This window comes from Aquarana catesbeiana, linkage group LG07 (assembly GCF_042186555.1).
Source record: "Aquarana catesbeiana isolate 2022-GZ linkage group LG07, ASM4218655v1, whole genome shotgun sequence".
Lineage (NCBI taxonomy): Eukaryota > Metazoa > Chordata > Amphibia > Anura > Ranidae > Aquarana > Aquarana catesbeiana.
In genome coordinates this window covers 171218102-171243295 of record NC_133330.1, presented here as the reverse complement: position 1 = coordinate 171243295, position 25194 = coordinate 171218102, and the positions used below count along the sequence as shown (strand labels likewise).

Sequence of the window (25194 nt, the reverse complement as noted above, 5' to 3'; positions counted from 1 at the left end):
AATTGACATACCATCCCATATGGCGGTCAGCATCACTCGATGCCCCACCCCACAACATATATATCAATACAATACATATATGAAAAGGATTAAAATCATATAACCACTACATACGAACTGATGGCCAGAAACCGGAAATAAACATGATATCACAATTAAAGGGATCCCCTCATTCCCAATGATAATTGCATCAATATTCCATCATAAAAAGGGGCCCCAACTAGTAAAATTTAAAATCATCTACATATATAGGTACTAAAAATTGTAAATATGCAAAAAATGGCACTGAGAATATTAAGAATATAGTTAAAAAAAGATAATAAAAAAATATATGTATTAAAAAATATATATTTAAAAATAATATATATATATTAAAAAATACTATGTATAGATTGTATGTATACTAATATTAACATGGTTAGAACCTGTATAGACTACACATGGATTTATATTTTATGGAGATAGATCTGTAACTCCTCACGTGTTGTGCATTGGGAGTGGCAAATATCAACTAGCTATATATATAATGGACTGGATACCTAATTAAATTACTTAAAAAAACATTTTAAATCAAATTCTTTATTTAAGCCACCAGGTGCCAAAGAGCCTATCTGGTGTATCCACCACGATTCACGTTAACTAATTTCCGTCACAAAATTGGAACCACTCCAGTGACATTTGGGTGCCTCAATGCCACAAAACTGCATGCCTACTGTACATTTATTGTGGACATCCCTAAAGTGTATAGAAACAAAATGTTTATCAAACCCCTTCCTTATATTTCTAACATGCTCCTCCATGTGATCCTTTAATGCTCTTATGGTTCTACCCACATAAATTAAGTTGTATGGGCATTTTACTGCATATCCCCTACTTTCATTGGCTGACTGACTTTGATTGACAGCTGCAGGAGCCAATGGTGCTGCACTGCTGTCTCAGCTAATGATGGGAGTCCCGGACGGCCGAAACATTCCTACAACATTGCTGGAGATAGAGGGACCTCAGGAAGGTATTATTTATCTTAATGCATAGAATGCATTAAGATAAAAGACCTTCTGACTTTTCAACCACTTTAAGTATTAGGCACAAATTAGTAGGTTCTAGCTCTGCTTTTGTGCTGAATTTCATCTATAGCGCAGATGATCTTGGTCAGGAGAGGTATACAACAAGCGATTAGGTTCATTAAGTTAAGCGAGGGTTAGTGCTAACGTTGGGGAGAAGATTAGAGAAAGAGATAGTGTTTGAGGGATAGTGTGAGAAGAGCTTTTGGTTAAGGTGTTGCTCTCTGCACCAAAAACGAATACTGCCAATCTTCTGGTGGTCTTGTGACTAAAACTTGGGAGCTGCCTGATCAATACATTATTGCCAGAGGAATGCCCCGTACACACGGTCGGATTTTCCGACGGAAAATGTTTGATGGGAGCTTGTTGTTGGAAATTTTGTCCATGTGTAGGCTCCATCGGACATTTTCCATCGGAATTTCCGTCACACAAAATTTGAGAGCTGGTTCTCAAATTTTCCAACAACAAAATCCGTAATCCGTAAATTCCAATCATGTGTACACAATTCCGATGCACAAAGTTCCACGCATGCTCGGAATCAAGCAGAAGAGCCTCACTGGCTATTGAACTTCATCTTTCTCGGCTCGTCGTACGTGTTGTATGTCACTGCATTCTTGATGTTCGGAATTTCAGTCAAGATTTGTGTGACTGTGTGTATGCAAGACAAGTTTGAGTCAACATCCGTCGGAAAAAATCCTTGGATTTTGTTGTCGGAATGTCCGATCATGTGTACGCGGCATTAAGAGTACATGTGGGCAGCACAATTCACATCAAATGAGCAGTACCAACAGTACTCAGCACTTAATCCTGCTAACCAACAAGGGGGACCTAACTGTGGTGTGCTTCTATATAATCTTAAATTTTGAATGTAATTTTCACATGCATCCAGTTGCCAATATGTAATGCTCACCACCATCAAGGTTCCTCTTTACATTGTGGTTCTACTTCAATCTATGTGAGAACTACATATATATAGTGTGTATATATAGATATACAGTATATATATATATATATATATATATATATATATATATATATATATATATATATATATATATATATATTTGTGGTTGAGCAGGATTACGGATATGAGCAACATAGACTTACCATAAGACTAACAACATGAAATGGACCTGAAGTGTGCCCTGGTCTGATGGACAGTATGCCAAAAATAAGGGGGCATACCCAAGATTAGAAATGAATATTTTGTGAAGAGAAATGAATTTGAGAAATGCCCTGAAAAGGGGATGGGGGGGTGGGTATCGTGCACAGGAAACCGACAAAGACCACAGGCGAGCGGGCTGGTTAAATACCCCCCGGGCTCCTTCCATAAATTCAGGCCACCATACTGGCCTTCTTACTTATGGTTGAAGCCCTATGGCCGATATGGATATGAGCTGGATGTGTGCTGGATCTGGATCTGGATATGAGCTGCTTGGATGTGTGTTTGCAACGATTGCAAGAAGTTATGCTTGGATGCGTGCTTGCAACGATTACAAGAAGTGGTGATTGGATGTGTGCTTGCAATGATTGCCAGAATTTGTGCTTGGATGTGTGCTTGCAACGATTGCAAGGGAGTCCAAGTCACTGGAGATGTGTTTGTAGTGACTGTGAGAAGTTCGTATTGCTGCATGTGCTTGTAACGATTGCAAGATGTTTGTGCTTCTGGAGGCGTGCTTGCAACGATTGCAAGAAAGTAACCTACTGATAGGCGAATACAAGGATAGCAGAAAATTGAATGTGTGTGAATGAACTGTGACTCTAACCGGTTGTACCTGTGCTCAAGAGTGTAAGAAAATAAATCCGATACGAATCGTTGTGCCGCTAGCGCGACTGGATTCGAATCGGACTGTGATGATGGGTATGAAATGGATCCGACACGAATTGTTGTAGAGTGTATGAAATGAATCTGATACGCACCGGTTGTAGAGTGTATGAAATTAATCCAATATAAATCGGACTGTGGAGAGTATGAAATGGATCCAATACAAATCATGTGCCGCGATGCGACTAGATTCAAATTGGGCTGTAGCGTGTATGAAATGAAACCGATACAAATCATTTGTTAATTGTATGTAATGAATCCTGATATGAATCGGTTGTAAAGTGTATGAAATGAAACCAACATGAATCGGATTGTGCGACTATAAGGGGAAGTAGCAGTGAGGCGAAGGTTTTAACGAATTAATCAAGACCATGACTGAACTTCGAAGGAAGACGGGGTGTGTTTCTTTTTGTGTCGTAGAGGCCTCAGAGGTCGAACATACGTGGAGCCGTGTTTAAGAAAATAGAGAATGCACGAAGGACTCGATATGAAGTGACTGCCGGACCTGGGGGGAATGACAGGCAGCATGCGAACGATACCTGTAAGGCTGAAATGATGGGTGCGAATTGATGCGTTGTTGGTTTGAGTGGATTTGACTCAAAGCGACAGGTGTGTGAAATGAAATGAGTGAAATGTTTTGCCATAATATAGGCACGAATCATTTTGCCGCAACTGCGAAAAAACAATGAGTCGGACTGTGGAGCACAGATTGAAATGAGGCCAAGAAAACTGGGGCGCGCCGGGACGAAACGGTGCATCTCGGATGATGCTGGATTCAAATCTGAGTGCGGTACGTGACAGTAAAATGAGTGAAATGATTTGCCATGACAGAGACATATTGGTTGGTTGTGCCGTGGCTTTGACTGACAATGAACCGGACTCTGGAGCATGTACTGAAATTAGGCCGAAAAATACCTGGGGCACGCTGGAATGAACTGGTGCATCACGGATGCGACTGGATTAGAATCAGAACGTGATACGTGACAGTGAAATGATTTGCCATGACAGATGCACGAATCTGTGAGCTGCAAAATGCGACTGACAACGAACCAGACTCTGGAGCATATACTGAAATGAGGCTGAAAAAATAACTGGGGCACGCCAGAATGAATCGGTGCATCATCAGTGAAATTAGTAAAATTAGTGAAATGATTTGCCATGACAGAGGCACGAATCGGTACGCCGCGACTGTGACTGACAATGACCGGACTCTGGAGGCCAAAAAACAACTGGGGCACACCAGGACGAATCGGTGCATCACAGATGTGACTAGATTCGAATTGGAGTGCGGTACATGACAGTGAAATGAGTGTGCCGCGAATGCGACTGACAACGAACCTTGGTATGAACATGAGGCAAAAAACAACTGAGACACGCCTGAACGAAATGGTGCAATGCGGACGCGACTGGATTTGAATAAAAGTGAGGTACGTAAAAAAGAATGAAATGTTAATGCATGATAGAGGCACGAATCGGTGGCTAAGTATTACGGCTACGACTTATATATATATAATTGTGAACAAGAGTACCTGGATTGGGCCCAATCCTCTCTATTTTGTGTTTAGGGTTTTGGTTATGTGCTATACACAGACGCAAGGGGTCTTCAGCTATTTTGTGCAATAGGCCAAACTTTACAGAGGCACCTTTATGTGGCAGGATGGTTCACATATATTTGGATTTTTTTTATCTTTTATTTAAATGTTACAAACAAATTGTAAATGTTTTTTGTCTTGCTTGTAAGACGGAATGCAGAGAAATGTTTGTATTGCTAATTAACTGTGCTGTTTATCGGCATTACCAGACCTCTATAGGAAACTCTCTGACCAAGAGATCTCAATGGGGAAAGTATGTTAGATGGATAGTTATTTCCTGGCCAGATGTTATTTTTATTTAGGAGAAAAAGGGTGGGTGGCAGGATAATGTTTAGTTGTTCGATATGTGTTGCATGTCATCTGTCAATCTGATGTTTGTGGCCAACTTTAGTATGTACAAGTTAAAAAATCTGAACACTGCAAATTGGTTTGATTATTGATTCAAACCAAATATTTGTCTTACACAAGCACAACAGAATGACATTTGTTATTCAAATGCCCTCCTTCTTCAGTCTGTAACATAGGATGCAAGGTTGAATTTCTAAAGAAATAATGTTTTTTTACTAGTAAATTCAACAATATACAGTATATATATATTTCTATAAATCATGTTCAATAGAATATTACATTCAACTAAACCTTTAGTTTAAATTTGATAAATACATTTCAGATACATTAAAACAAAATGTATGCAAAGTCTTAGAGGTTTTTTTTTATTTCGAAAGCAGCCATGGCCTGAGTAGAAAAGTATGTCTTACCAGCATACTATAGAGACCTTAATTCTCTATATGGAAGCAGTGGTCTTTCTGCAGAGGTCAGAGATGCCCTCTGCTAAGTCATACTTATAGCCCTGCAATCAGCAAAGCTCAGGCTTCCTTCTGATCGGAGAGCTCTAGCTCTGACACAGCAGAGGGCGTGTCAGACTTCTGCAAAGGGACCACTGTTTCCACATAGAGAATAGAGGTCCTTCTCTGCTGCATTCTTGCAGGAGACAGGCTTTTCTATACAGGATATGACTGCTCTTTAACAACTTAAGCCCTGGACCATTTGGCTGGCCAAAGACCAGAGCACTTTTTGCGATTCGGCACTGCTTCACTTTAACTGACAATTGCGCAGTAGTGCGACCTGGCTCCCAAACAAAATTGATGTCCTTTTTTTCCCCACAAATAGAGCTTTCTTTTGGTGGTATTTGATCACCTCTGCAGTTTTTATCTTTTGCGCTATAAACAAAAAAATAGCGACAATTTTGAAAAAAATGCTATATTTTTTACTTTTTGCTATAATAAATAACCCCAAAAAATATATAATTTTTTTTTCCCTCAGTTTAGGCCAATATGTATTCTTCTTGGTAAAAAAAAATCACAATAAGCTTTTATTGATTGGTTTGCGCAAACGTTATAGCGTCTACAAAATAGGGGATAGTTTTATGGCATTTTTATTAATAATTTTTTTTTTTACTAGTAATGGTGGCGATCAGCGTTTTTTTATCGTGACTGCGACATTATGGCAGATAGATTGGAAACTTTTGCCACTATTTTGAGACCATTCACATTTACATCGATCAGTGCGATTAAAAATGCATTGATTACTGTGTAAATGTGACTGGCAGTGAAGGGGTTAACCACTTGGTGGCGCTGTAGGGTTAAGTGTGTCCTAGGGAGTGATTCTAACTGTGGGGGGGAGGGGCTATGTGTGACACGACACTGATCACTGCTCCCGATTACAGGGAGCTGTGATCAGTGTCAGTGTCATTAGGCAGAACGGGGAAATGCTTGTTTACATTAGCGTTCTTCCTCTCTGTGAGAAGATTGCGGGTATCCCCGCGGACATTGAGTCCGTGGGACCCGGGATCACGTTCATGGAGCTCCCGGCGGACACGTGGGCCCGCAAGCCACCTCCTAAAGGGCAACATACAGGTACGTTAATCTGTCTGTACATGCCCTTCTGCCGCATTATATCTGTGTGAGGCAGTCGGGAAGCGGTTAAAGAAGACAAGTTGTAAGCCTTTACACACCTGCTGTTGATGTATTTGAAAGGTTTTCAACTATTTTAAACCTAAAATTGAGTTGGGCTTTAAAAATATATATTTATTTATCTTTTTACCTGCTAATTTGATATGTCCTATGAAGTTTATTTCTTTCTTAAATGTTCCTTAAAGCTTGTCCAAAATGGTCATATTAACAAAGACAATCATTATGCTACAAGTCTCAAAGACTGCTAATGCTGCATGCCTGACCTGCTACATTGCTCCTCTGGCAGGGCATAATGGTGCCTTGTTTATAAACTGCACTGTTATAGTTCTAGCCAAAATCAAATTAATATGAAAACAGTCGAAATTTGAATACATCTTTCAAACACGAGAGTGCTTTGCTTAATTCCTCTACAGAGAAACAATTATTGAGCGCAATATACTGTAATATAACTTATACCAGAACTACTTAAAATATATAATGTTTCATTTGTATTCTTCTAACTAGGTAATCCCAAACCGGTTATTAAATGGTTACGTAACAACAAAGAGTTAACTGGGACCGAACCTGGTATCAAGATTACAGAAGATGGGACTCTGCTCATCATCAGTTCCTTGACATCGGATGACAATGGAGAATATAAGTGTGTGGCCTCTAATCAGGCAGGATTGACGGACAGGAAATATAATTTGAAAGTTCATGGTAACTTTTAAGTTTACTTTAGCCTGTGTTATTCAAAACCATTGTCTATTATTGTCAGATGTGTGTGTGTTTAGAAGCTACTGTCATTTTAGGATGGACACTGTGGGGCTGATTTACTAAAACCTGAGAGTGAAAAATCTGGTTTAGCTGTGCATTGTAGCCAATCAGCTTCTAACTTAAGCCTGTTCAATTAAGCTTTGACAAAAAAAACCCCCAAAAAACGGAAGCTGATTGGTTTTTATGCACCGCTGCACCAGATTTTGCACTCTCCAGTTTTAGTAAATTAACCCATATGTCCAGAACAGTTTGGTGGGGAACAAAGCCTTTTCCAGCATGATGGAACACCTTGATGTAAGGCAAAAGTCATAATTGAGTGGCTTGGGGAACAAAACATCAACATTTTGGATCCTTGGCCAGAAAAATTCCCAGACCTTAATCCCATTGAGAGCTTGTGGCCAATCCTCAAGGGGCGGGTGGACAAAATACCCCCACAAATTCTGACAAACTCCATGCATTGATCATTTAAGAATGGGCTGCCATCAGTCAGGGTGTGGCCCAGAAGTTGATTGACAGGATGCCAGGGCGAATTGCAGAGGTCTTGAAAAAGAAGGGCCAACACTGCAAATATTGACTCTTTGCATAAACTTAATGTAAATGTCAATAAAATACTTTGACACTTATGAAATGCCTGTAATTATACTTCAGTATACCATAGTAACATCTGACAAAAAGATCTAAAAATACTGAAGCAACAGACTTTGTGAAAATTAATATTTGTCTCATTCTCACATATTTGTGTCAACTTTTAGCTACGGCTTCACTTTCTTCATATTTTGTTATGTTAAAGCCTTATGCCACGTACACATGGTCAGACTTTTCGGCTACAAAAGTCCGACGGACGCTGCGGACCAAGTCCGGCGGACAATCCGATCGTGTGTGGGCTTCCCCAGACTTTCAGCGGACTTTTCCAGCCGCAAATCTGACGGACTTTAGATTTGGAACATGCTTCAAACCTTTACGTTGTAACTCCGCCGGACCCAGAAATCCGGTCGTCTATATGCTAGTCCGACAGACAAAAACCGACGCTAGGGCAGCTATTGGCTACTGGCTATCAACTTCCTTATTTTAGTCCAGTGTGCGTCATCACGTACGAATCCGTCGGACTTTTTTGTGATCGTATGTAGGCAAGTCTGGTCGTTAGAAAGTCTGTTAAAAGTCCGCCAAAAGTTCGTCGAAAGTCTGTCGGACGGGCTGTCGGACTTTTGTAGCTGAAAAGTCCGACCATGTATACGCAGCATAATTCCAAAATGGATTAAATTCATTATTTTCCTCAAAATTCTACAAACATTACTCCATAATGACAATGTAAACGAAGTTTGTTTGAAATCTTTGTAAATTTATTAAAAATAAGAAACAAAAAAATGACATGTACATAAGTATTCACAGACTTTGCTCAATACTTTGCTGAAGCACCTTTGGCACCAATTACAGCCTCAAGTCTTTTTGAGTATGATGCTACAAGCTTGGCACACCTATTTTTGGTTAGTTTCTCCCATTCTTCTTTGAAGGACCTCTCAAGATCAGGTTGGATGGGGAGTGTCGGTGCACAGCCATATTGAGATCTCTCTAGAGGTGTTCAGTCTGGGGTTCAAGTCTGGGCTCTGGCTGGACCACTCAAGGACATTCACAGAGTTGTCCCGTAGCCACTCCATTGTTATATTGGCTGTGTGCTTAGGATCGTTGTTCTGTTGGAAGATGAACCTTCGCCCCAGTCTGAGGTCCAGAGCGTTCTCATCAAGGATGTCTCTGTACATTCCTGCATTCATCTTTTCCTTGGTCCTGACTAGTCTCTCAGTTCCTGCCACTGAAAAACATCCCCACAGCATGATGCTGCCACTGCCATGTGTCGCTGTAGGCATGGTATTGGCCAGGTGATGAGCGGTGCCTGGTTTCCTCCAGACATGATGCTTGCCATTCTGGCCAAAGAGTTCAATCTTTGTTTCATCTGACTTGAGAATTTTGTTTCTAATGGTCTGAGAGTCCTTCAGATGCCTTTTGGCAAACTCCAGGCAGGCTGTCATGTGCCTTTTACTGAAGAGTGGCTTCCGTGTGGCCACTCTACCATACAGGCCTGATTGGCAGACTGCTGCAGAGATGGTTGTTCTTCTGGAAGGTTCTCCTCTCTCCACAGAAAAACGCTGGAGCTCTATCAGAGTGACCATCGGGTTCTTGGTCACCTCCCTGGTGATTTGTGCCTTGATACAACCTTGTCTCGGAGGTCTACAGACAATTCCTTGTACTTCATGGCTTGGTTTGTGCACTGTTAACTGTGGGGCCTTATATAGACAGGTGTGTGCCTTTCTAAATCATGTCCAATCAATTAGTGGACTCCAATCAAGTTGTGGAAACATCCCAAGGATGATCAGTGGAAACACGATGCACCTAGGGCTGGGTTCACACTATGTGCGGCGCGTGGCACAGCAGGGGTCCGGTGTATCCCTGTTCACCATTTCAGGTGCGAATTAGGTCCAAATTTTTGCCTGAATTCGAACCTGAAACGGAGCCAAAGACGCACAGGACCCTTTTGCTATGCACTGCATGACCGCCCGGAGATGTGTGAACCAGCTCCATTGAGAGCCGGTCACACTCTCCTGTCATGTGAATTAGATGCTGCATCCAATTCACATAAGTGTGAACCCAGCCTGAGCTCAATTTTGAGTGTCATGGCAAAGGCTAGGGATGGGACGAATGACCCCCAGTTCGGTTCACCCCAGAACTTTTGAACATTGCGAAAGTTTGGAACTGAATCACGAACCCCATTGAAGTCTATGGGATTGGCACATCTGTACTGTGTATAGAAACTGCTGCAGAAATAATTGCATTTATAAAGCCAAAATAATTACATTTTCCCTGCAAGCTTTCTTTATTTTGTATGCAATGGCTTTTTTGTGGCTTTCAGGTGCTCTTGCCAATGGGCTGAGTGGTGGGAGGTTAAATGCCTTATCAAGCATGCGGTACCCAAATGGCTGGTGTTTTTGCCACACTTGCTGTGCTTGAGACAAAGTTTGCAAATTGCAACAGTGCGATCAGCTGCACATGTGCTAAAAAAGGCCCAGACAGCTGAGCTGTGGGAAGTGGGCCGGGAGATAACAGCTCCACAATGTGATGGAATCGGGTGGCTGCTCTCTACTCTTCAATGATGACTGCCTCATTGGAGTTGTGCCTCACCCTCACTTTTATTCTCTGCTCTATCTGGCACCCAAGTCAGTAACCTCATCATCATCATCTCCTCCGTCCTCATTACCACTGGAGATAACATGCCAATATACGCTGCGGCTGGGGGAACTTGAATGCCAATTTGTGTACCAGTGTTCTCCCCACTCTGTAGGCTCATGTTCCTGCCTTCCACAACCTCAGAACCAACATCTGAATCAAGTAATGGCTGCGCATCTTCAAGAAGCAAGTGGCTGATGCTGTGTTCAAATAACTCTGCTGACTCCTCCATGCTTGATGCTGGGGCTATGGCAGGAATAACTGTGGACAAGGAGGCAGGTTTTATCCACTCTGGTAGCTGCAGGGGATTGCACACTAGTCTCTGCTTGGGTGACAGAGAATGAGGAGGATGAGGACGGTTTAGTAAGCCAGTCCACCAGCTCCTCTGCATGCTGTAGATAGCACGGGCAACATCACTAAACAGAGGAAATGATCCCCTGCTTGAGAAGTGACCACGTCCACCTTTGCCTGTGGACACATATGCTGCTGGCCCCCTCACAGTGCCATGGGAATGTCTGCCTCTCCTTGTTTTCCTCCTAGACATGATGGGGGGTGCTTATTAACAAAATGTAATAAAGATGTGTAAATGTTTATGTGGATGCACGTTAATCAATGGTGTTTGGTGCACTTTATTTGAGTATTCACTACACAGACACACTTCACGGATACAATATAAAATACTGCAATATACTGTGACAAACGTGCAGTATTACACAGAAATATATGGCGTTAAACTTTCAGTAACACAATGAAATATACAGCGTTAAACTTGCTGTAATGTACACAACTATATGGCGTTAAACTTGCAGTAACGCAATGAAATATACAGCGTTAAACTTGCAGTAATGCACAGAACTATATGGCGTTAAACTTGTAGTAACTCAATTAAATAAATGGGGTTAAACTTGCAGTAATGCAATTAAATATATGGCGTTAAACTTGCAGTAACACAATAAAATATACGGCGTTAAACTTGCAGTAGCGCACAGAACTATAAGGCGTTAAATTTGCAGTAATGCACAGAACTATAAGGCGTTAAGCTTGCAGTAATGCAATAAAATATATGGCATTAAACATGCAGTAACGCAATTAAATATACGGTGTTAAACTTGCAGTAACGCACAGAACTACATGGTGTTAAACTCGTGGTAACGCAATTAAATATACAGCGTTAAACTTGCAGTAATGCACAGAACTATATGGCGTTAAGCTTGTAGTAACACAATGAAATATGTGGCATTGAACTTGCAGTAATGCAATTAAATATATGGCATCAAACTTACAGTAACGCAATTAAATATATGGCGTTAGACTTGCAGTAACGCAATTATATATATGGCGTTAAACTTGCAGTAACGCACAGAACTATAAGGCGTTAAACTTGCAGTAACGTAATGAAATATACAGCATTAAACTTGCAGTAATGCAATGAAATATATGGCATTAAACTTGCAGTAAGGCAACGAAATATATGGCGTTAAACTTGCAGTAAAGCAATGAAAAATATGGCCCTAAACTTGCAGTAATGCACAGAACTATATGGCGTTAAACTTGCAGTAACGCAATGAAATATACGGTGTTAAACGGTCCCTACACTCACACACTAATGTAAAGATGAATAGTGGTCATTGCACTACACTCACTGAACTGTCCCTAGATTCACACTAATGTAAAGATGAATGGTCGCACTACACTTACACTGACTGCACTTTCCCTAGATTCACACTAAACTAATATTCTACACTGACAATAGAATCACAATAGCACACTATAGCACACTAACTGTCTATCTAGTAGCACTGAACACTAAAAATGTCCGATATGAAAAATAATACTTTTATAGAGTGGGGCGGGATTAAGAGCAATGAGCCATGATTGTATACAGTCATCATGACAGCGTCCAATCATGCCTCTGACAGTGCTTTGTGCCCTGATTGGGCAAAGCTTTCATTACTTCAGCCAATCAGGGCCAATACACTGTGCGGCAGTGTAGTGTATTGTGGTCGTTTGGCGGGCTGAACAAAAGGTCGAATGACCCGATAATTCAGTTGTTTGGCAAAAGGGCGAACAGCTCGCCTGAACTCATGCTCATCCCGAACCATTCGCCCATCCCTAGCAAAGGCTGTGAATATTTATGTACATTTGATTTTTTTGTTTTATATTTTTAATAAATTTGTAAATATTTCAAACAAACTTCTTTAGCATTGGCCTATTTACAGATTCCAAATGTATTGACATGAAAAACACTTGTTTCACAGTATAACATTGGTTTTCCTGCCCTACACTAAGAATATATACATTCTTTGTTGTAGTCATATCAGATGACTTCAAGATTCTAGATGACAGCAGCAGAGGGGATCTCAAGAATTACGTCATGACCAGGGACGGTGCTACCACTAGGTGGACCAGGCAGCCGCCTAGGGCGCACTGCCGCCTAGGGCACAACTGCGGCTGCTGTGTACACAGCTCTCTGGTGAGGAGATGACACAGCCTTGTGTGTAGAGCCAGGTGTCAGTCTGAGAGGACTGACAAACATAAGGAGGGGGGAGAAGTGAGGAGACGGTACGGCTCAGTCACTGAGGAAAGCAGAAGATTTTTGATAGAGCCGCTCCGCACTGTATGGGAGAGATCTCCTTTCCCCTCCGACCAACAATACACAGAGCAGCCTGGCCTGGAAGTGTCTTCACCAGCTCCCGACACTCATCCTGGGCACTGACACACACCCACACTGATAAAGTCCTAGCTGGGGAGCTGCACATCCTGTGTATAGGGAGACATCAGAGGAGGAAAATACAGCTAACTGATGCTTGTAAATGCCTCCCTATACACACCACTGACTGCTCTGCAAACTGCACTCTGTACTCACTCAGCCCGCCCCCATTATAGAACAGTAAACCGTTCCTTCGGGATGACACACACCAGCGTTCAACTCAGCTCTTCCGCCTAATAACCCCGAGTTCCCTGGAATGTCCCTCCTCCCTCGGTCACAATGCATAGGTCACAGCGCGGCAGGTTGGAAGCAGAGGATGTAGGTGAGTGCTCAGTCCTGGTACACATGCTGTTACTGGAGCTGATATTAGTGCTGTGCAGGGTGGTCAGTGTGTATTCGCTCTCTTTATGTTTCTTTTTTCTGCTGGTGACCACCCATAGAAAACACTGCCTACAAGTCAGGCTGCTACCCACTAGTCCCTATGTACTCTGCTGATTACTGCTGATACTAGTGCAGCCTGAGGGTGCAGCATTTACTAGAACTGGGTTGTATTTTCCTTCACTTGTAGCATCTAAAAGGGGTCTCTCCTCCAGCGACTGCAGGAAAAAATACAGCCAATAAGTTCAAGTAAATTCTGTCCCCTCCTATCCAGGGGTCTGTACACCTGGTGTTCCCATTATGAGAGGTTCCCACCATCCCTGTGCTGAGTTCTCGGGTCTGTACACCTGCTGTCCCCATTATGAGGGGTTCTCACCATCCCTGTGCTGAGTTTCCAGGTCTGTACACCTGCTGTATCCATTATGAGGGGTTCCTACCATCCCTGTGCTTAGTTCCCAGGTCTGAATACTTGCTGTGCCCATTATGACGGGTTCCCCACTGATGGGCACTGATAAGGCTGTACTGATGGGCACTGATGAGGCTGTACTGATGGGCACTGATAGGCTGCATTATTAAGTGGCACTGATCTAGACTTATTCCCTGTACAGGGCCAGCGCTACCTATAGACAAGGTAGGCACCAGCCTAGAGCACACATCAGTCAGGGGTACCAGGCCAGTCCCCCCCCACCACCACCTCCAGGCTCCTACATACGCTGCATGTGTATCATGCGCCAGGCCAGTGACTGACTCCACCCCCAAAATGTTAGCAGTCTAAGGTGGGGTATCCATGGGCAGGGCAAAGGGTGTGGAATCAGGGGTGGAGCCAAGGGGGGTGGCAAAATGGGGTTTCGCCTAGGGTGTCAAAAATCCTTGCACCAGCCCTGGCCATGACGCATTTCATGGGTTCAAATGTGTTGTGACATAACTGTGGAGATCCCCCCTTCTACTGTCATCTAGGATCTTGACGTCATCTAATGTGACTACAACAAAGGATAAATAGAGTATATTCTCAGGGTAGGGTGCCAAAGCCAATATTATACTGTGAAACACATGTTTTTTAATGCCCCCGCTGTCAGAATACACAGATCAGCACTGCAGCCTATTGTTCAACTGCAGTGGCCACAACTTTTTTTTATTATACTACAGCATTTTGTCATGGGGAGGGGGATTGGGGTTCAGGAAATGATCAGACCTTGTTTGTATTGCAAGGTCTGCTTTAAGGAAATCAAAAAATAACTCCATAAGAACAACTCTTACTCTAACATCATCGATTTCATATCGTATCCAAATGCTGCAAACTAGTCACAGAAGAAAGTGGGTTGCAATAAATACATTTTATGAGCACAGATATGCTGCTGTAGTTACATTAATAGCTGTAACCCCACCAAATCACTGGACTCAGCTTAGCCTAAGGCTGTTCAATTTATTTACTTTGATGTGTGCCTTGTTTGTCAAATTTCCTGATTCCTCCTCAAATGTTTAGTGAGTGCCAACATCTAATTTATTGCAGCTGCTCAAGAACAGTACAGTGAGTCATTCTCACACATGGTATTATTAGCCTACAAAACATAGTAATTAAACACTGGTGTAAACATGAGCTTCCTTTTGCAAATTTGCACATTTGCTGATTATTTGTAGGAATAATTTTCTCATGGTGTGTACACTTTTAATTGCCCAAAATCTCCTTTACAGATCCTCCGGCTATTAAAGACAAGGAAAAACTGACAAATGTGTCCGTTTTGTTGAGTCATGACACAAGCTTATTTTGTGATGCTACAGGAAGTCCTCCACCTTTTATCACATGGTATAATGGAAGTACTCAGGTAAACGTAATATGAATCTCATTTCATCTTACATGAATACTATATCATAAAGAAATAGATGCAAATTGTAAACACGTTAGCATCTATTCAAGTTTGCCTAGAGAACCCTTCATTCTCTTTACCATCTTTTTTAAATGGCTATTCCAACAGCCCTGCTCTCCTGCAGGGAAGATTTATGTTCCAAAGCAGTATTAGCCTTCTGCCCTTTAGCACTGCATTCTACTTCCTTCTCCAGTTCCAGCCACCACATCTCTTTTAGTTTGAATTATGCCCAACATCGTCATGGAGGGGGGGTGGAGAACTAAATAATGCAAGAAAGGGATGGCAGTATATGAGGAGATAGAAGAGGAGAAAAAGGATGCATTAGCAACATTTTAAAAAATGTGTCTGCTTCATGCCCTTGAAGAGGAGAAGGAAGAAAAGGCCCATTAGCAACGCTCTAAAAGAAAGTGGATGCTATCCTTACTCGAGAGAAGGAAAATGCAAAGGGTACTTAAAGGGTAAAACTTAAAAGGTAACTCCTTACCCTTAAAGTTAAAAAACTTAAAGGGTAACCCCACTTTCATAGGGAAAAAAATAGCAAATTATAAAAAATAATATAGCATATACAATTGCGACACAATCGCAGTCATATTATAATTGAATGTTATTAAATATTACCTTTCCTTTTCAATCTGCAGTGCTGTAACTTTCTGAAATATGCAATGCAATATGGCTACCTGGAGGTGTTCTGTACAGAATGCCCCCCCCCCCCAGATATGTAATTTCCTGCTTGTGTGATTAGCTTACTGATTTTCACAGAAGTCTGTGCTAAGATACAAGTCAGATTTCAGGCATCCCCTGCAACAAAAAAATCATTTTTGGTGAGATACTCCCAATAGGAACATGTCTAAAGGGATGCAGGCCCTGCAATTTTCCTAATTAGAGCTTTGCAAGTGCAGCAGCAGTGAGAATTATGAAACCACTCCCATTAGACTCACTCAGAACATGTGCACAGAGGAACAAACAGTGATTTCTTCAGAATAGCAAAAGGTAGGAATCTGCAACAAAGTTTGTTAAAATCCCTGTAATGCACATAGATCACCCAGAGAGGAATGTTTTTTTCTCAACAAAAGTGGAGTTACTCTTTAAAGGAAACTGGCTGCGATCCTTCTTTGGTGAGTAAGTGACTTTTGCTGCTGATTTGTCTTATTGAGGTACTGCACCCACTGAGCTCTCTGGTCTTGAAGACCTTCTCTCCATTGTATGGTAGTTTTTAACCATTTTTTTACATAGATATATTTTTTTTACTACAGTACCCAATTCCCTATGCACTTTTTTTGGACAATCCCTTGCCTACAGGCTTGAAAATGGCCAGGATTGATTACAAAGATTTGCCCATATAGACTTCGGTGGGATTTGATTTTAAGTTAGGAATTTTCAGACTTATTGCAGGGTTCATTGAACCCGAGAAAAACTGAAGACACATTTGTTTATCCCAATCCCTACCACTTTCTGCTATGTGAGAAGAAACAGGTCCTAGACAGCAATATAACCCTTAGAGAAGATACCAATCCTTTCACTTCATATCCAAGACGATTTTTTTTCTGTATTTCAAAATTAAGTAACAATATTGGTCTAGTGGGTTAACAATTTTTGAGGAGCTGAAAGCTAAACTCGAAGCATATAGGAAAGAAACAAATAAATGTAGTTATATAGTCATTATTAAATCAATAAATGTATTTGTAAATGCTGACAGTATAAGTGAAGTGTAAGTAACTGCATTCAACCTTGTGCAGTGCAGAGAAACAAAGTAACAAAGCTGTACTCATCTTCTTTTACTGTCCAGTAACAGGCTGGAGTAGGTCCAGAATGACATGGGTGTGTGAGAGAAGAATAACCTTCTAGCTGACTAGTTGTTATCTTCACATACTAGCATTTATATTTCCTGAGTGACTGACCAAAAAAAATGTGTAGATCAGACAAGTCACAGAAAAGTCAGATGGCCCTATCTGCATACTTTTAGAGAGGAGCAGTTGATAGATTTGACAACATAAAGCAGGGTGGAGGCAGAGACAAAAATTCTAGTTTTAGCCCTGGAATACATGTTCTGGACAAAAACATGTGAAATGTCCTCGAAACAGATGGGTACAAAGGCCATGACAAGTGAGTGTGCTCCCTCTTTATTTGCAGACTTGCTTGCAGACTTGGAGAGTTGGGGATTCAGGACTTAAAGGGGTTATAAACCCTCAGTTTTTTTCACCTTAATGTATTCTATGCATTAAGGTGAAAAACCTTTTGCAGCACCCCCCAGACCCCCCCCCTTTTTTTCTTACCTAAGCTGAGTCCTGCTGTCTGTGTCAATAATCGCAGCAGCAGGACTCGAGAGCACGCCCGCATGAGTGCCCCCGGCTCTCTGAGGTGACACTCAAGAAGAGGAGGAGCCAGGAGCACCGTGGGGGGGGGGCAGAAAAAGAGGATCAGGTCCACTCTGTGTAAAACCCTTGTACAGAGGAGGTAAGTATAACATGTTTGTTATTTAAAAAAGAACAAAAACGAGAGGGCAGGAGGCGGAGCCTAGCGGAGCAGACATGCATTGTTAGAGCTCCACACCGCTGAGGAGAGAAGAGAAGGACAAAGCGGAGCCTGCAGGCTCAAAAGGTATCCATTTGAACCTTTTTGCCCCAGGGAACAAACTGTGAAAGTTTGAGCAGGAAATATGGTACTGGGAGGAAACCGTGGCAGAAATAAAAATCACCTCACAAAGAGCTCACAGGCACTCACTGCAGCTGAAGCAGCTCCAGTCACCTCACAAGATACAGCATCAGGGCGCTCTCACAGACAGAAAATGTCACAGCAAGACTCTCCATTTGAGTCAGATACAGAACAAATCCTCTCACAAACTTCTCCACAAGCCTCCTCAGTATCCCCAATAATATTATTACAATTTGAAAAGATGCTTCATAAGGCTTTAAAACAAACCTCAGACCAAATAACAAACAGCCTAACCAAAGAAATAAGAGAGCTGGGAAACCGCACCGCAGCCTTAGAAATAAAAATGGATGAAATTGAAATTACAACCCAAGAAAATATAACAGAATTGGAACAATTAAAAAAAGAGAATTTAATACTTCAAACTAAGCTCGAAGATTACGAAAATAGAGCCAGACGTTCAAACTTGCGCATAAGGGGAATACCTGAAACTGTGACAGACCTGCAATCTACTATTACTGCTCTATTACAAGAACTAAAGCCAGATATCCCTATTGAACGTTTGGAACTGGACAGAGTACACAGAGCCCTCACAGCCAAAAAGAAAGATGGACCCCCACGTGATATAATCACAAAATTTCATTATTACAGAACGAAAGAACAAATACTAATTGCTGCAAGAGAAAAAAAGGAACTTAATTTTCAAGGACACAATTATCAAATTTTTGCTGACCTATCCCAACTTACTATTACTAAAAGACGATCCATGAAACCCCAACTAATGGAACTGCAACGCCACAACATTATGTATCAATGGGGCTTCCCCTTTTCAGTCAGATTTAACTACCAAGGTACAATTTACAGAAGCAGATCAGCAGATGAACTACAACAAACCCTTTTAAAATTAAATCTGACAGAACCCACAAGCAGCAACACTCCCACACGCAGAAGAATGGCATCATCTTCACCTTCAGGCAGCACCCAGAAAATTCCAGAACAAAATGGGAATCATCATTCTCACAAAAGAGGCCGTTATGCCACATCATCCATGGACCAAGAAGATTCAATGGACTGACATCCTAATTCCTGATATCTCTTCATTTATTATACTAAGAGATGGTTCTCTATAAAAAACCTATATTTATAACTGAATGTAACTGCATTCTGATAGTCACACACTGTGTGGGATCATGTTACATTCCAGTTATATTTCTTATTACTTCTGATTCATATAGCCTTAGAATATATAAGTGAAATAAGGAAATTCTTGTTCAGTTATATATTATCAGGTAATAACAATAGATTTATTACTTTTTAGGACAAATATGTTCAATAATACAGAAGTAATGGAAGCTTTTTTTTTTTTTTTTTTTTTTTCTTTCTTTTCTTAAAACAAATATATTATTACCTAACTAATTCCTAGAATTATGTTTTTGTTTATTCTAATCTGAAGCAATACAACCTCAATTTTATGAGTTAACATATCTAAACAGTTGCATATGAATAAAATATGTAATTGTTTACTCTAAAAGGGTTAAAATCCCAAAATAATTCAAACTATCTTCATCAATACCAAAGTTATTAACAGTACCTTTCTAACTGAATTATTAAACCTAGGGCAAGACTAACCATATACAACCACCCTGGAATAAATAATTTCAACAAAAACTATATTCTGCACTCCAACTAATGAAACATCATTTTGATGTCTTTTGACATAGCACTTCTCTCCTGTAAGCGGAAGATCCGTGTACCCCCATTAGCCCTCCTCATTCTCCCAACCATATTATGTGGGAGTGTGACGAAGGCACTTATTCCCCTGAGAGAGATATTTATTCTCTTTCACGGGTAAATTGTGATTACTTGCAAAAAATAATTTATACAATGTATCATCTAATCTCATATGTTTTTTGTTTACTCTTTACTCCAGAATTCACTGGTTTCTTTTCTATCTATTCATCTCTTCAGTCCACACAGGTTGATCTGCGCAGTCAGCTCTGCATAACAAAAAGTAAGTCAAAACTATTTGATCTGTTGCCATGGCACCACTGAATATACTTTCCCTGAATGTTCAGGGAATAAATGTCCCTCAAAAAAGGACCAAAGCCTTCCGTACTTTCCATAACAAGAAGGCTCACATAGTATGCCTCCAAGAAACACACTTCACCAAAGATTCTACTCCAAAATATATTTCTCCTTTTTATCAACAAATTTACACGGCTTCTGCCTGTACCAAGCAAAGGGGAACTCTAATTGCATTTCACCGATCCACACCATTCACCTTATCATCAGAAATTAAAGACCCAGAAGGTAGATACCTGATACTCATGGGTTATATAATGGACACAGCAATCACGGTGATTTCCTACTACGCTCCTAACAAACAACCTACACCATTCCTCTCACATATATTACAAGTGATTAATACACACAAAATAGGAACAGTGATAATGTGTGGGGATTCGAACCAGGTCCTCCTCCCATTTCTAGATAAATCACTTTTTACACCATCCAAAATAACCTCTAGATTACCTTTTTCTCAACTTCTTTCCAAATACAATCTGGTAGATTCGTGGAGAGAAAGTAACCCAATGAAAAAGAAATTCACTTATTTCTAGCACCCTCATCAAACCTTCACCAGAATAGATCATATTTTTCTAACAATAGGAATGATACCAGAAATTATTGCATCAGATATAATTCCGAGGTCTGACCATAATGCAGTATATACTACTATAGCCTCAGCCATACCAAAAGCGCATGACCCAACGTGGTACTTACCGGACATAATGCTCAAACACCCACTACATCAGATGGCCATTGAACAAGCTTTAAAGGAATACATATCAATTAATAATACAACAGACATCTCCCCAATAACACTGTGGGAAGCTCATAAGCCTGTCTTGCGTGGTACAATACAAAGACAAATGGCACTATTTAAACGGGAACGCAAAAATCTAGCAAAAAAACTAGAACTCAATTTTAATGCAGCCTACATATCATTTCAAGATAATCCATCTCAGAGTACAAAATCTCATCTGGAAAAATCTAGATTGGAATACGATCTATTTCTCACTGAGTCAGTTGATAAATCCCTCAAACGCTCCAAACACAATTTCTACATGAATACAAACAAACCAGGTACATATTTGGCTCGGGCATTAAATTCAACTAACAAATCTTTCAAACCAATACGTTTGAAATTATCAAAAAATGTTTACACTTGTAATCCAGTTAAAATAGTTAATAAATTTCACTCACATCTCGCAACTTTATACAAGACAAACAATGAATTTAATCCTACAGAGGCTGAATCCTTCTTCTCAAAAATAACCTTACCTGAGTTATCTCAGAATCAAAAAAGCAGTTTGGATGAGCCTATAACTATAGATGAAGTTGCTAACGCCATAAAAGACCTAAAACTTAACAAAAGACCAGGCCCAGACGGCTACTCGGCTTTATACTATAAAACATTCTCAGAAATACTCTCTCCCATTCTCACTGAAACTTTTAACAAACTTCTAGATGGACATTCTTTTCGGCAAGAAACACTAATGGCAATTGTTTGTATGATCCCAAAACCCCTTTCTGATGATACTTCCTGTGTGAATTATCGGCCTATCTCTCTGTTAAACCTCGATATTAAATTATTAGCAAAAATAATAGCAAAACGCCTCAATAGCATTATAGGAAAATTAATACATAGAGATCAAGTAGGCTTCATGCCAAATAGACAGGCAGGCGATAATATACGCAGGGCAGTGTTATTGGCATATATTGCTAAAAATCGGAAAATCCCTTTATGTTTTCTATCTCTCGATATTAAGAGGGCATTTGACACAGTATCCTGGCAATATATGCAATATTCATTACAAAAATGGGGTTTTGGACCCCACTTTTTAACATGGATCAAAGCATTATATAATAAACCCAAAGCCTATATAAAATATGCTGGATACAAATCTGAAGCCTTTAATATCGAAAGAGGTACCCGACAGGGTTGCCCATTATCTCCCTTATTATTTGCACTTATACTCGAACCCATGGCCCAATATATCAGAACAAACCAAACTATAACTGGCATTTAAGTAGGAGGTATTACACACAAATTATGTATATTTGCAGACGATATATTACTTTTTCTATCATCACCACAGGTCTCTCGTCCTAACTTAATATCAGCTCTTGATGGATTTGCAGCCCTATCCGGCCTTATGATTAATCCTAAGAAATGCCTAGTGCTTAATATTTCACTCACAAACATGGAATTGATCCCGGCTAGGGCTGCACTCCCATTCACATGGGCAGAAAAATCAATCCCATATCTTGGAATTCATTTAACAGCCTCTCATTCTGACTTATTCTCAACCAATTATCCTCCTGTATTAAGACAGATCACAAATCTAATAAAACAATGGTCGCAACTTCCTTTATCCTGGATGGGGAAGATTAATGCAATCAAAATGACTATTCTACCCAAATTGCTTTATCTATTCAGAGTCCTCCCTATTCCAATTCCTTCCTATTTTTTGAGAATAGTACAAAAAAGAGCAACTTCGTTTATATGGGGCTCTTCTAAACCACGTATACCTATACACACACTACATCTTCCCAAAAATAAAGGAGGCCTGGGATACCCTAATTTTACTAACTACTACAGAGCGGCACATTTGGCCAGTCTGTCCAAATACCATGCAAAACAGGAAATCCCATTATGGGTATTTATAGAGGCTTCAGAAAATGACCCTCTATTAATATCAAATTTATTATGGCTTGATCCTAAAAACCGCTTTAAAATTCATAATCCCATAACTAAACACTTCTTATCTCTCTGGGATAAACTAAAAACCAAATATCAGTTACAATCTCCACACAATCCTCTCCTTTCTTTTATCAGAAATCCGGCCTTTTATCCAGCATGGATCTACCCAAATTCTTTTAAAGCTTGGACAACATCAGGCATTCAGACACTAAATGACTTCATAGCATCTAAATCATTCCTTTCATTCCCATCGCTTAGAGAAAAATATGATCTACCAAACTCTGAGATATTTAGATATCTCCAAATCAAAAATTTCTATACACCATTCCTAAAGGGGGATACACCATTATCCCAATTATCCATTTTTGAATCAATCTGTACAAAAGATCCATTTGCTAAAGGTACAATTTCATCACTTTATAATCAATTATATGGAGTACCAAATCTTAATAGACCCTCTTACGTTCAGAGGTGGGAGGAGGACCTGGGACGAACTTTAGAAGACACGGACTGGTCTAACATATGGCTCACATCTAAGTCATCTTCACCCAACATCTTAGCACTGGAGACAAATTATAAAGTCCTAACTCGCTGGTACCTTGTACCCGCTAGAGTGGCAAAATATTCACCTAATACCTCAGCTCTTTGTTTTCGAGGATGCCCAGAAATAGGCACATATTTACACATATGGTGGACGTGCCCAGTAATCCAAACCTTCTGGAAGGAAGTCTTTGTGATTGCATCTAAAATATTTAAAAAAATAATACAACCAGATCCATGTTTAACTTTACTTAATCTAAAACCGGAATGGTTAACACTCTCTCAATTCAAACTTATGATCCAACTAATAACGGCTGCAAAACAAACAGTGGCCAAGGCATGGAAATCTCCTACATTGGTACTAGCAGAAACAATTCACAGAATGAATAATACAATGTCCCATGCTAAGATGGTAGCCATCGATCAAAATCAAATTCCAAAATTTGAAAAACTTTGGCATCCTTGGATAAAACAACAGTTCCTGTCAAACTTCAATGACTCTGTCCTGTTGCCATGGTAACAGATTAAATGATTTACAGAGACACCCATTCTAAGGCTTCAAAGAGAACTAAAAAGAATAATAAACTGACGAGCGGGACAACCTTGTGGACCATACCTCTACCTTTCAACCCTTTTTCTTCTTTCTCTTTCCTTTTCTCCACCTTACGATTAAAGCTCATTATCAGAATTTATTTGACCTATATACACTCTACTTGTAAACAATATGTATAGTAGGTATAAATCATTTAAATACCTACAAAAGTAACTAAGGAAATGATATATATCTTTAATTTAGGTTTACGTGAACCCAATGTTTAATATTTGAAATTTCATGATATTTACTTATATAAACCCTACTGTAAAACAATGAGCTTACTTTATAGATCCTTGTAAACTTACTTTATGTATCTTTATAACATTGTATACTCAATAAACTTCTTTTGACAAGGAAAAAAAAAAAAAAAAAAAAAAAGAACAAAAACGAACCTTTACAATCACTTTATTATGGAACTGAGTCTCAGGTTTTGCTTTGGACCTGGAGGCCTGATAGAGAAAAAACGAACTTTTAGAGTAAACAGGTATATAAATCTGAGGAGCACATGTCGTGTAGAGATGGATTTGGATTGAGGCCAGAGAGTCTATATGGACACTCCATCTTTAGTACAACTGTGCTTTCTTGCTGCCACTACAGCTGTCACACAGACAGTGCTGCAATGGGGGGTTTTGTATATTGGGGCAGAGCGTGATGGGGATTCACAGACACTAGTTCCCCATTAGATCTGCTCCCCTTGTGATTGACAGCAGATAGTTTCCTTCCCCTGGCCAGTAGACAGCCTGCCATTGGCTAAAGAATCTTCTTACTGTTCGCTGTCAGTTAAAAGGAAAGAGTGGATGGAGTGGATGGAGTGGATGGTGATGGAAAACTAGTGTCTCAGCTTTCCCATCAGGCATTGTTGCTAGCACGTTTTCACCTATGAAGCCGACAGTCTCCTTAACAGCCAGTGACAGGGAGAGGGCGGTGGCAAATATGTCGCTCTACTATAGTATGTACAGGCATAGGCACACTGCCTATATCTGTACACCAACTTAGGGATGGTCTTAATTACCTCCAGTTTTATAATCTACGAACTGGAGGTAATTATTTTTGAATTTGGTGCATTAGTAATGCCACTTTGTAAAAGAACTGTTAAGAACTACATGAAACGTATGGTAGGGATTTTTGAAATTGGCACAGGCCATTTTAAAGGGCCGTAGCATTGGAAAGGTGTTGCTGGTGCTTTATTGAATTCACCTAAATGTACCTAAATATCCATCCCATGTCCCATAATGTAAAATTAATAAAAATAGATTTGATCTTTTTTAT

At 40.2% G+C, this 25194-nt stretch overlaps 1 protein-coding gene across 1 annotated transcript in view; it reads left to right on the top strand.

Moving 5' to 3' along the window:
- The window catches only part of HMCN1 (hemicentin 1), a 656490-nt gene that overhangs the window by 154411 nt on the left and 476885 nt on the right, over positions 1–25194 (top strand). Inside the window, exons 26-27 of the mRNA XM_073592871.1 lie at positions 6956–7150; positions 15204–15334. Of these exons, the coding sequence (XP_073448972.1) occupies positions 6956–7150; positions 15204–15334 (326 nt within the window). The remainder of the gene's footprint in view (positions 1–6955; positions 7151–15203; positions 15335–25194) is intronic.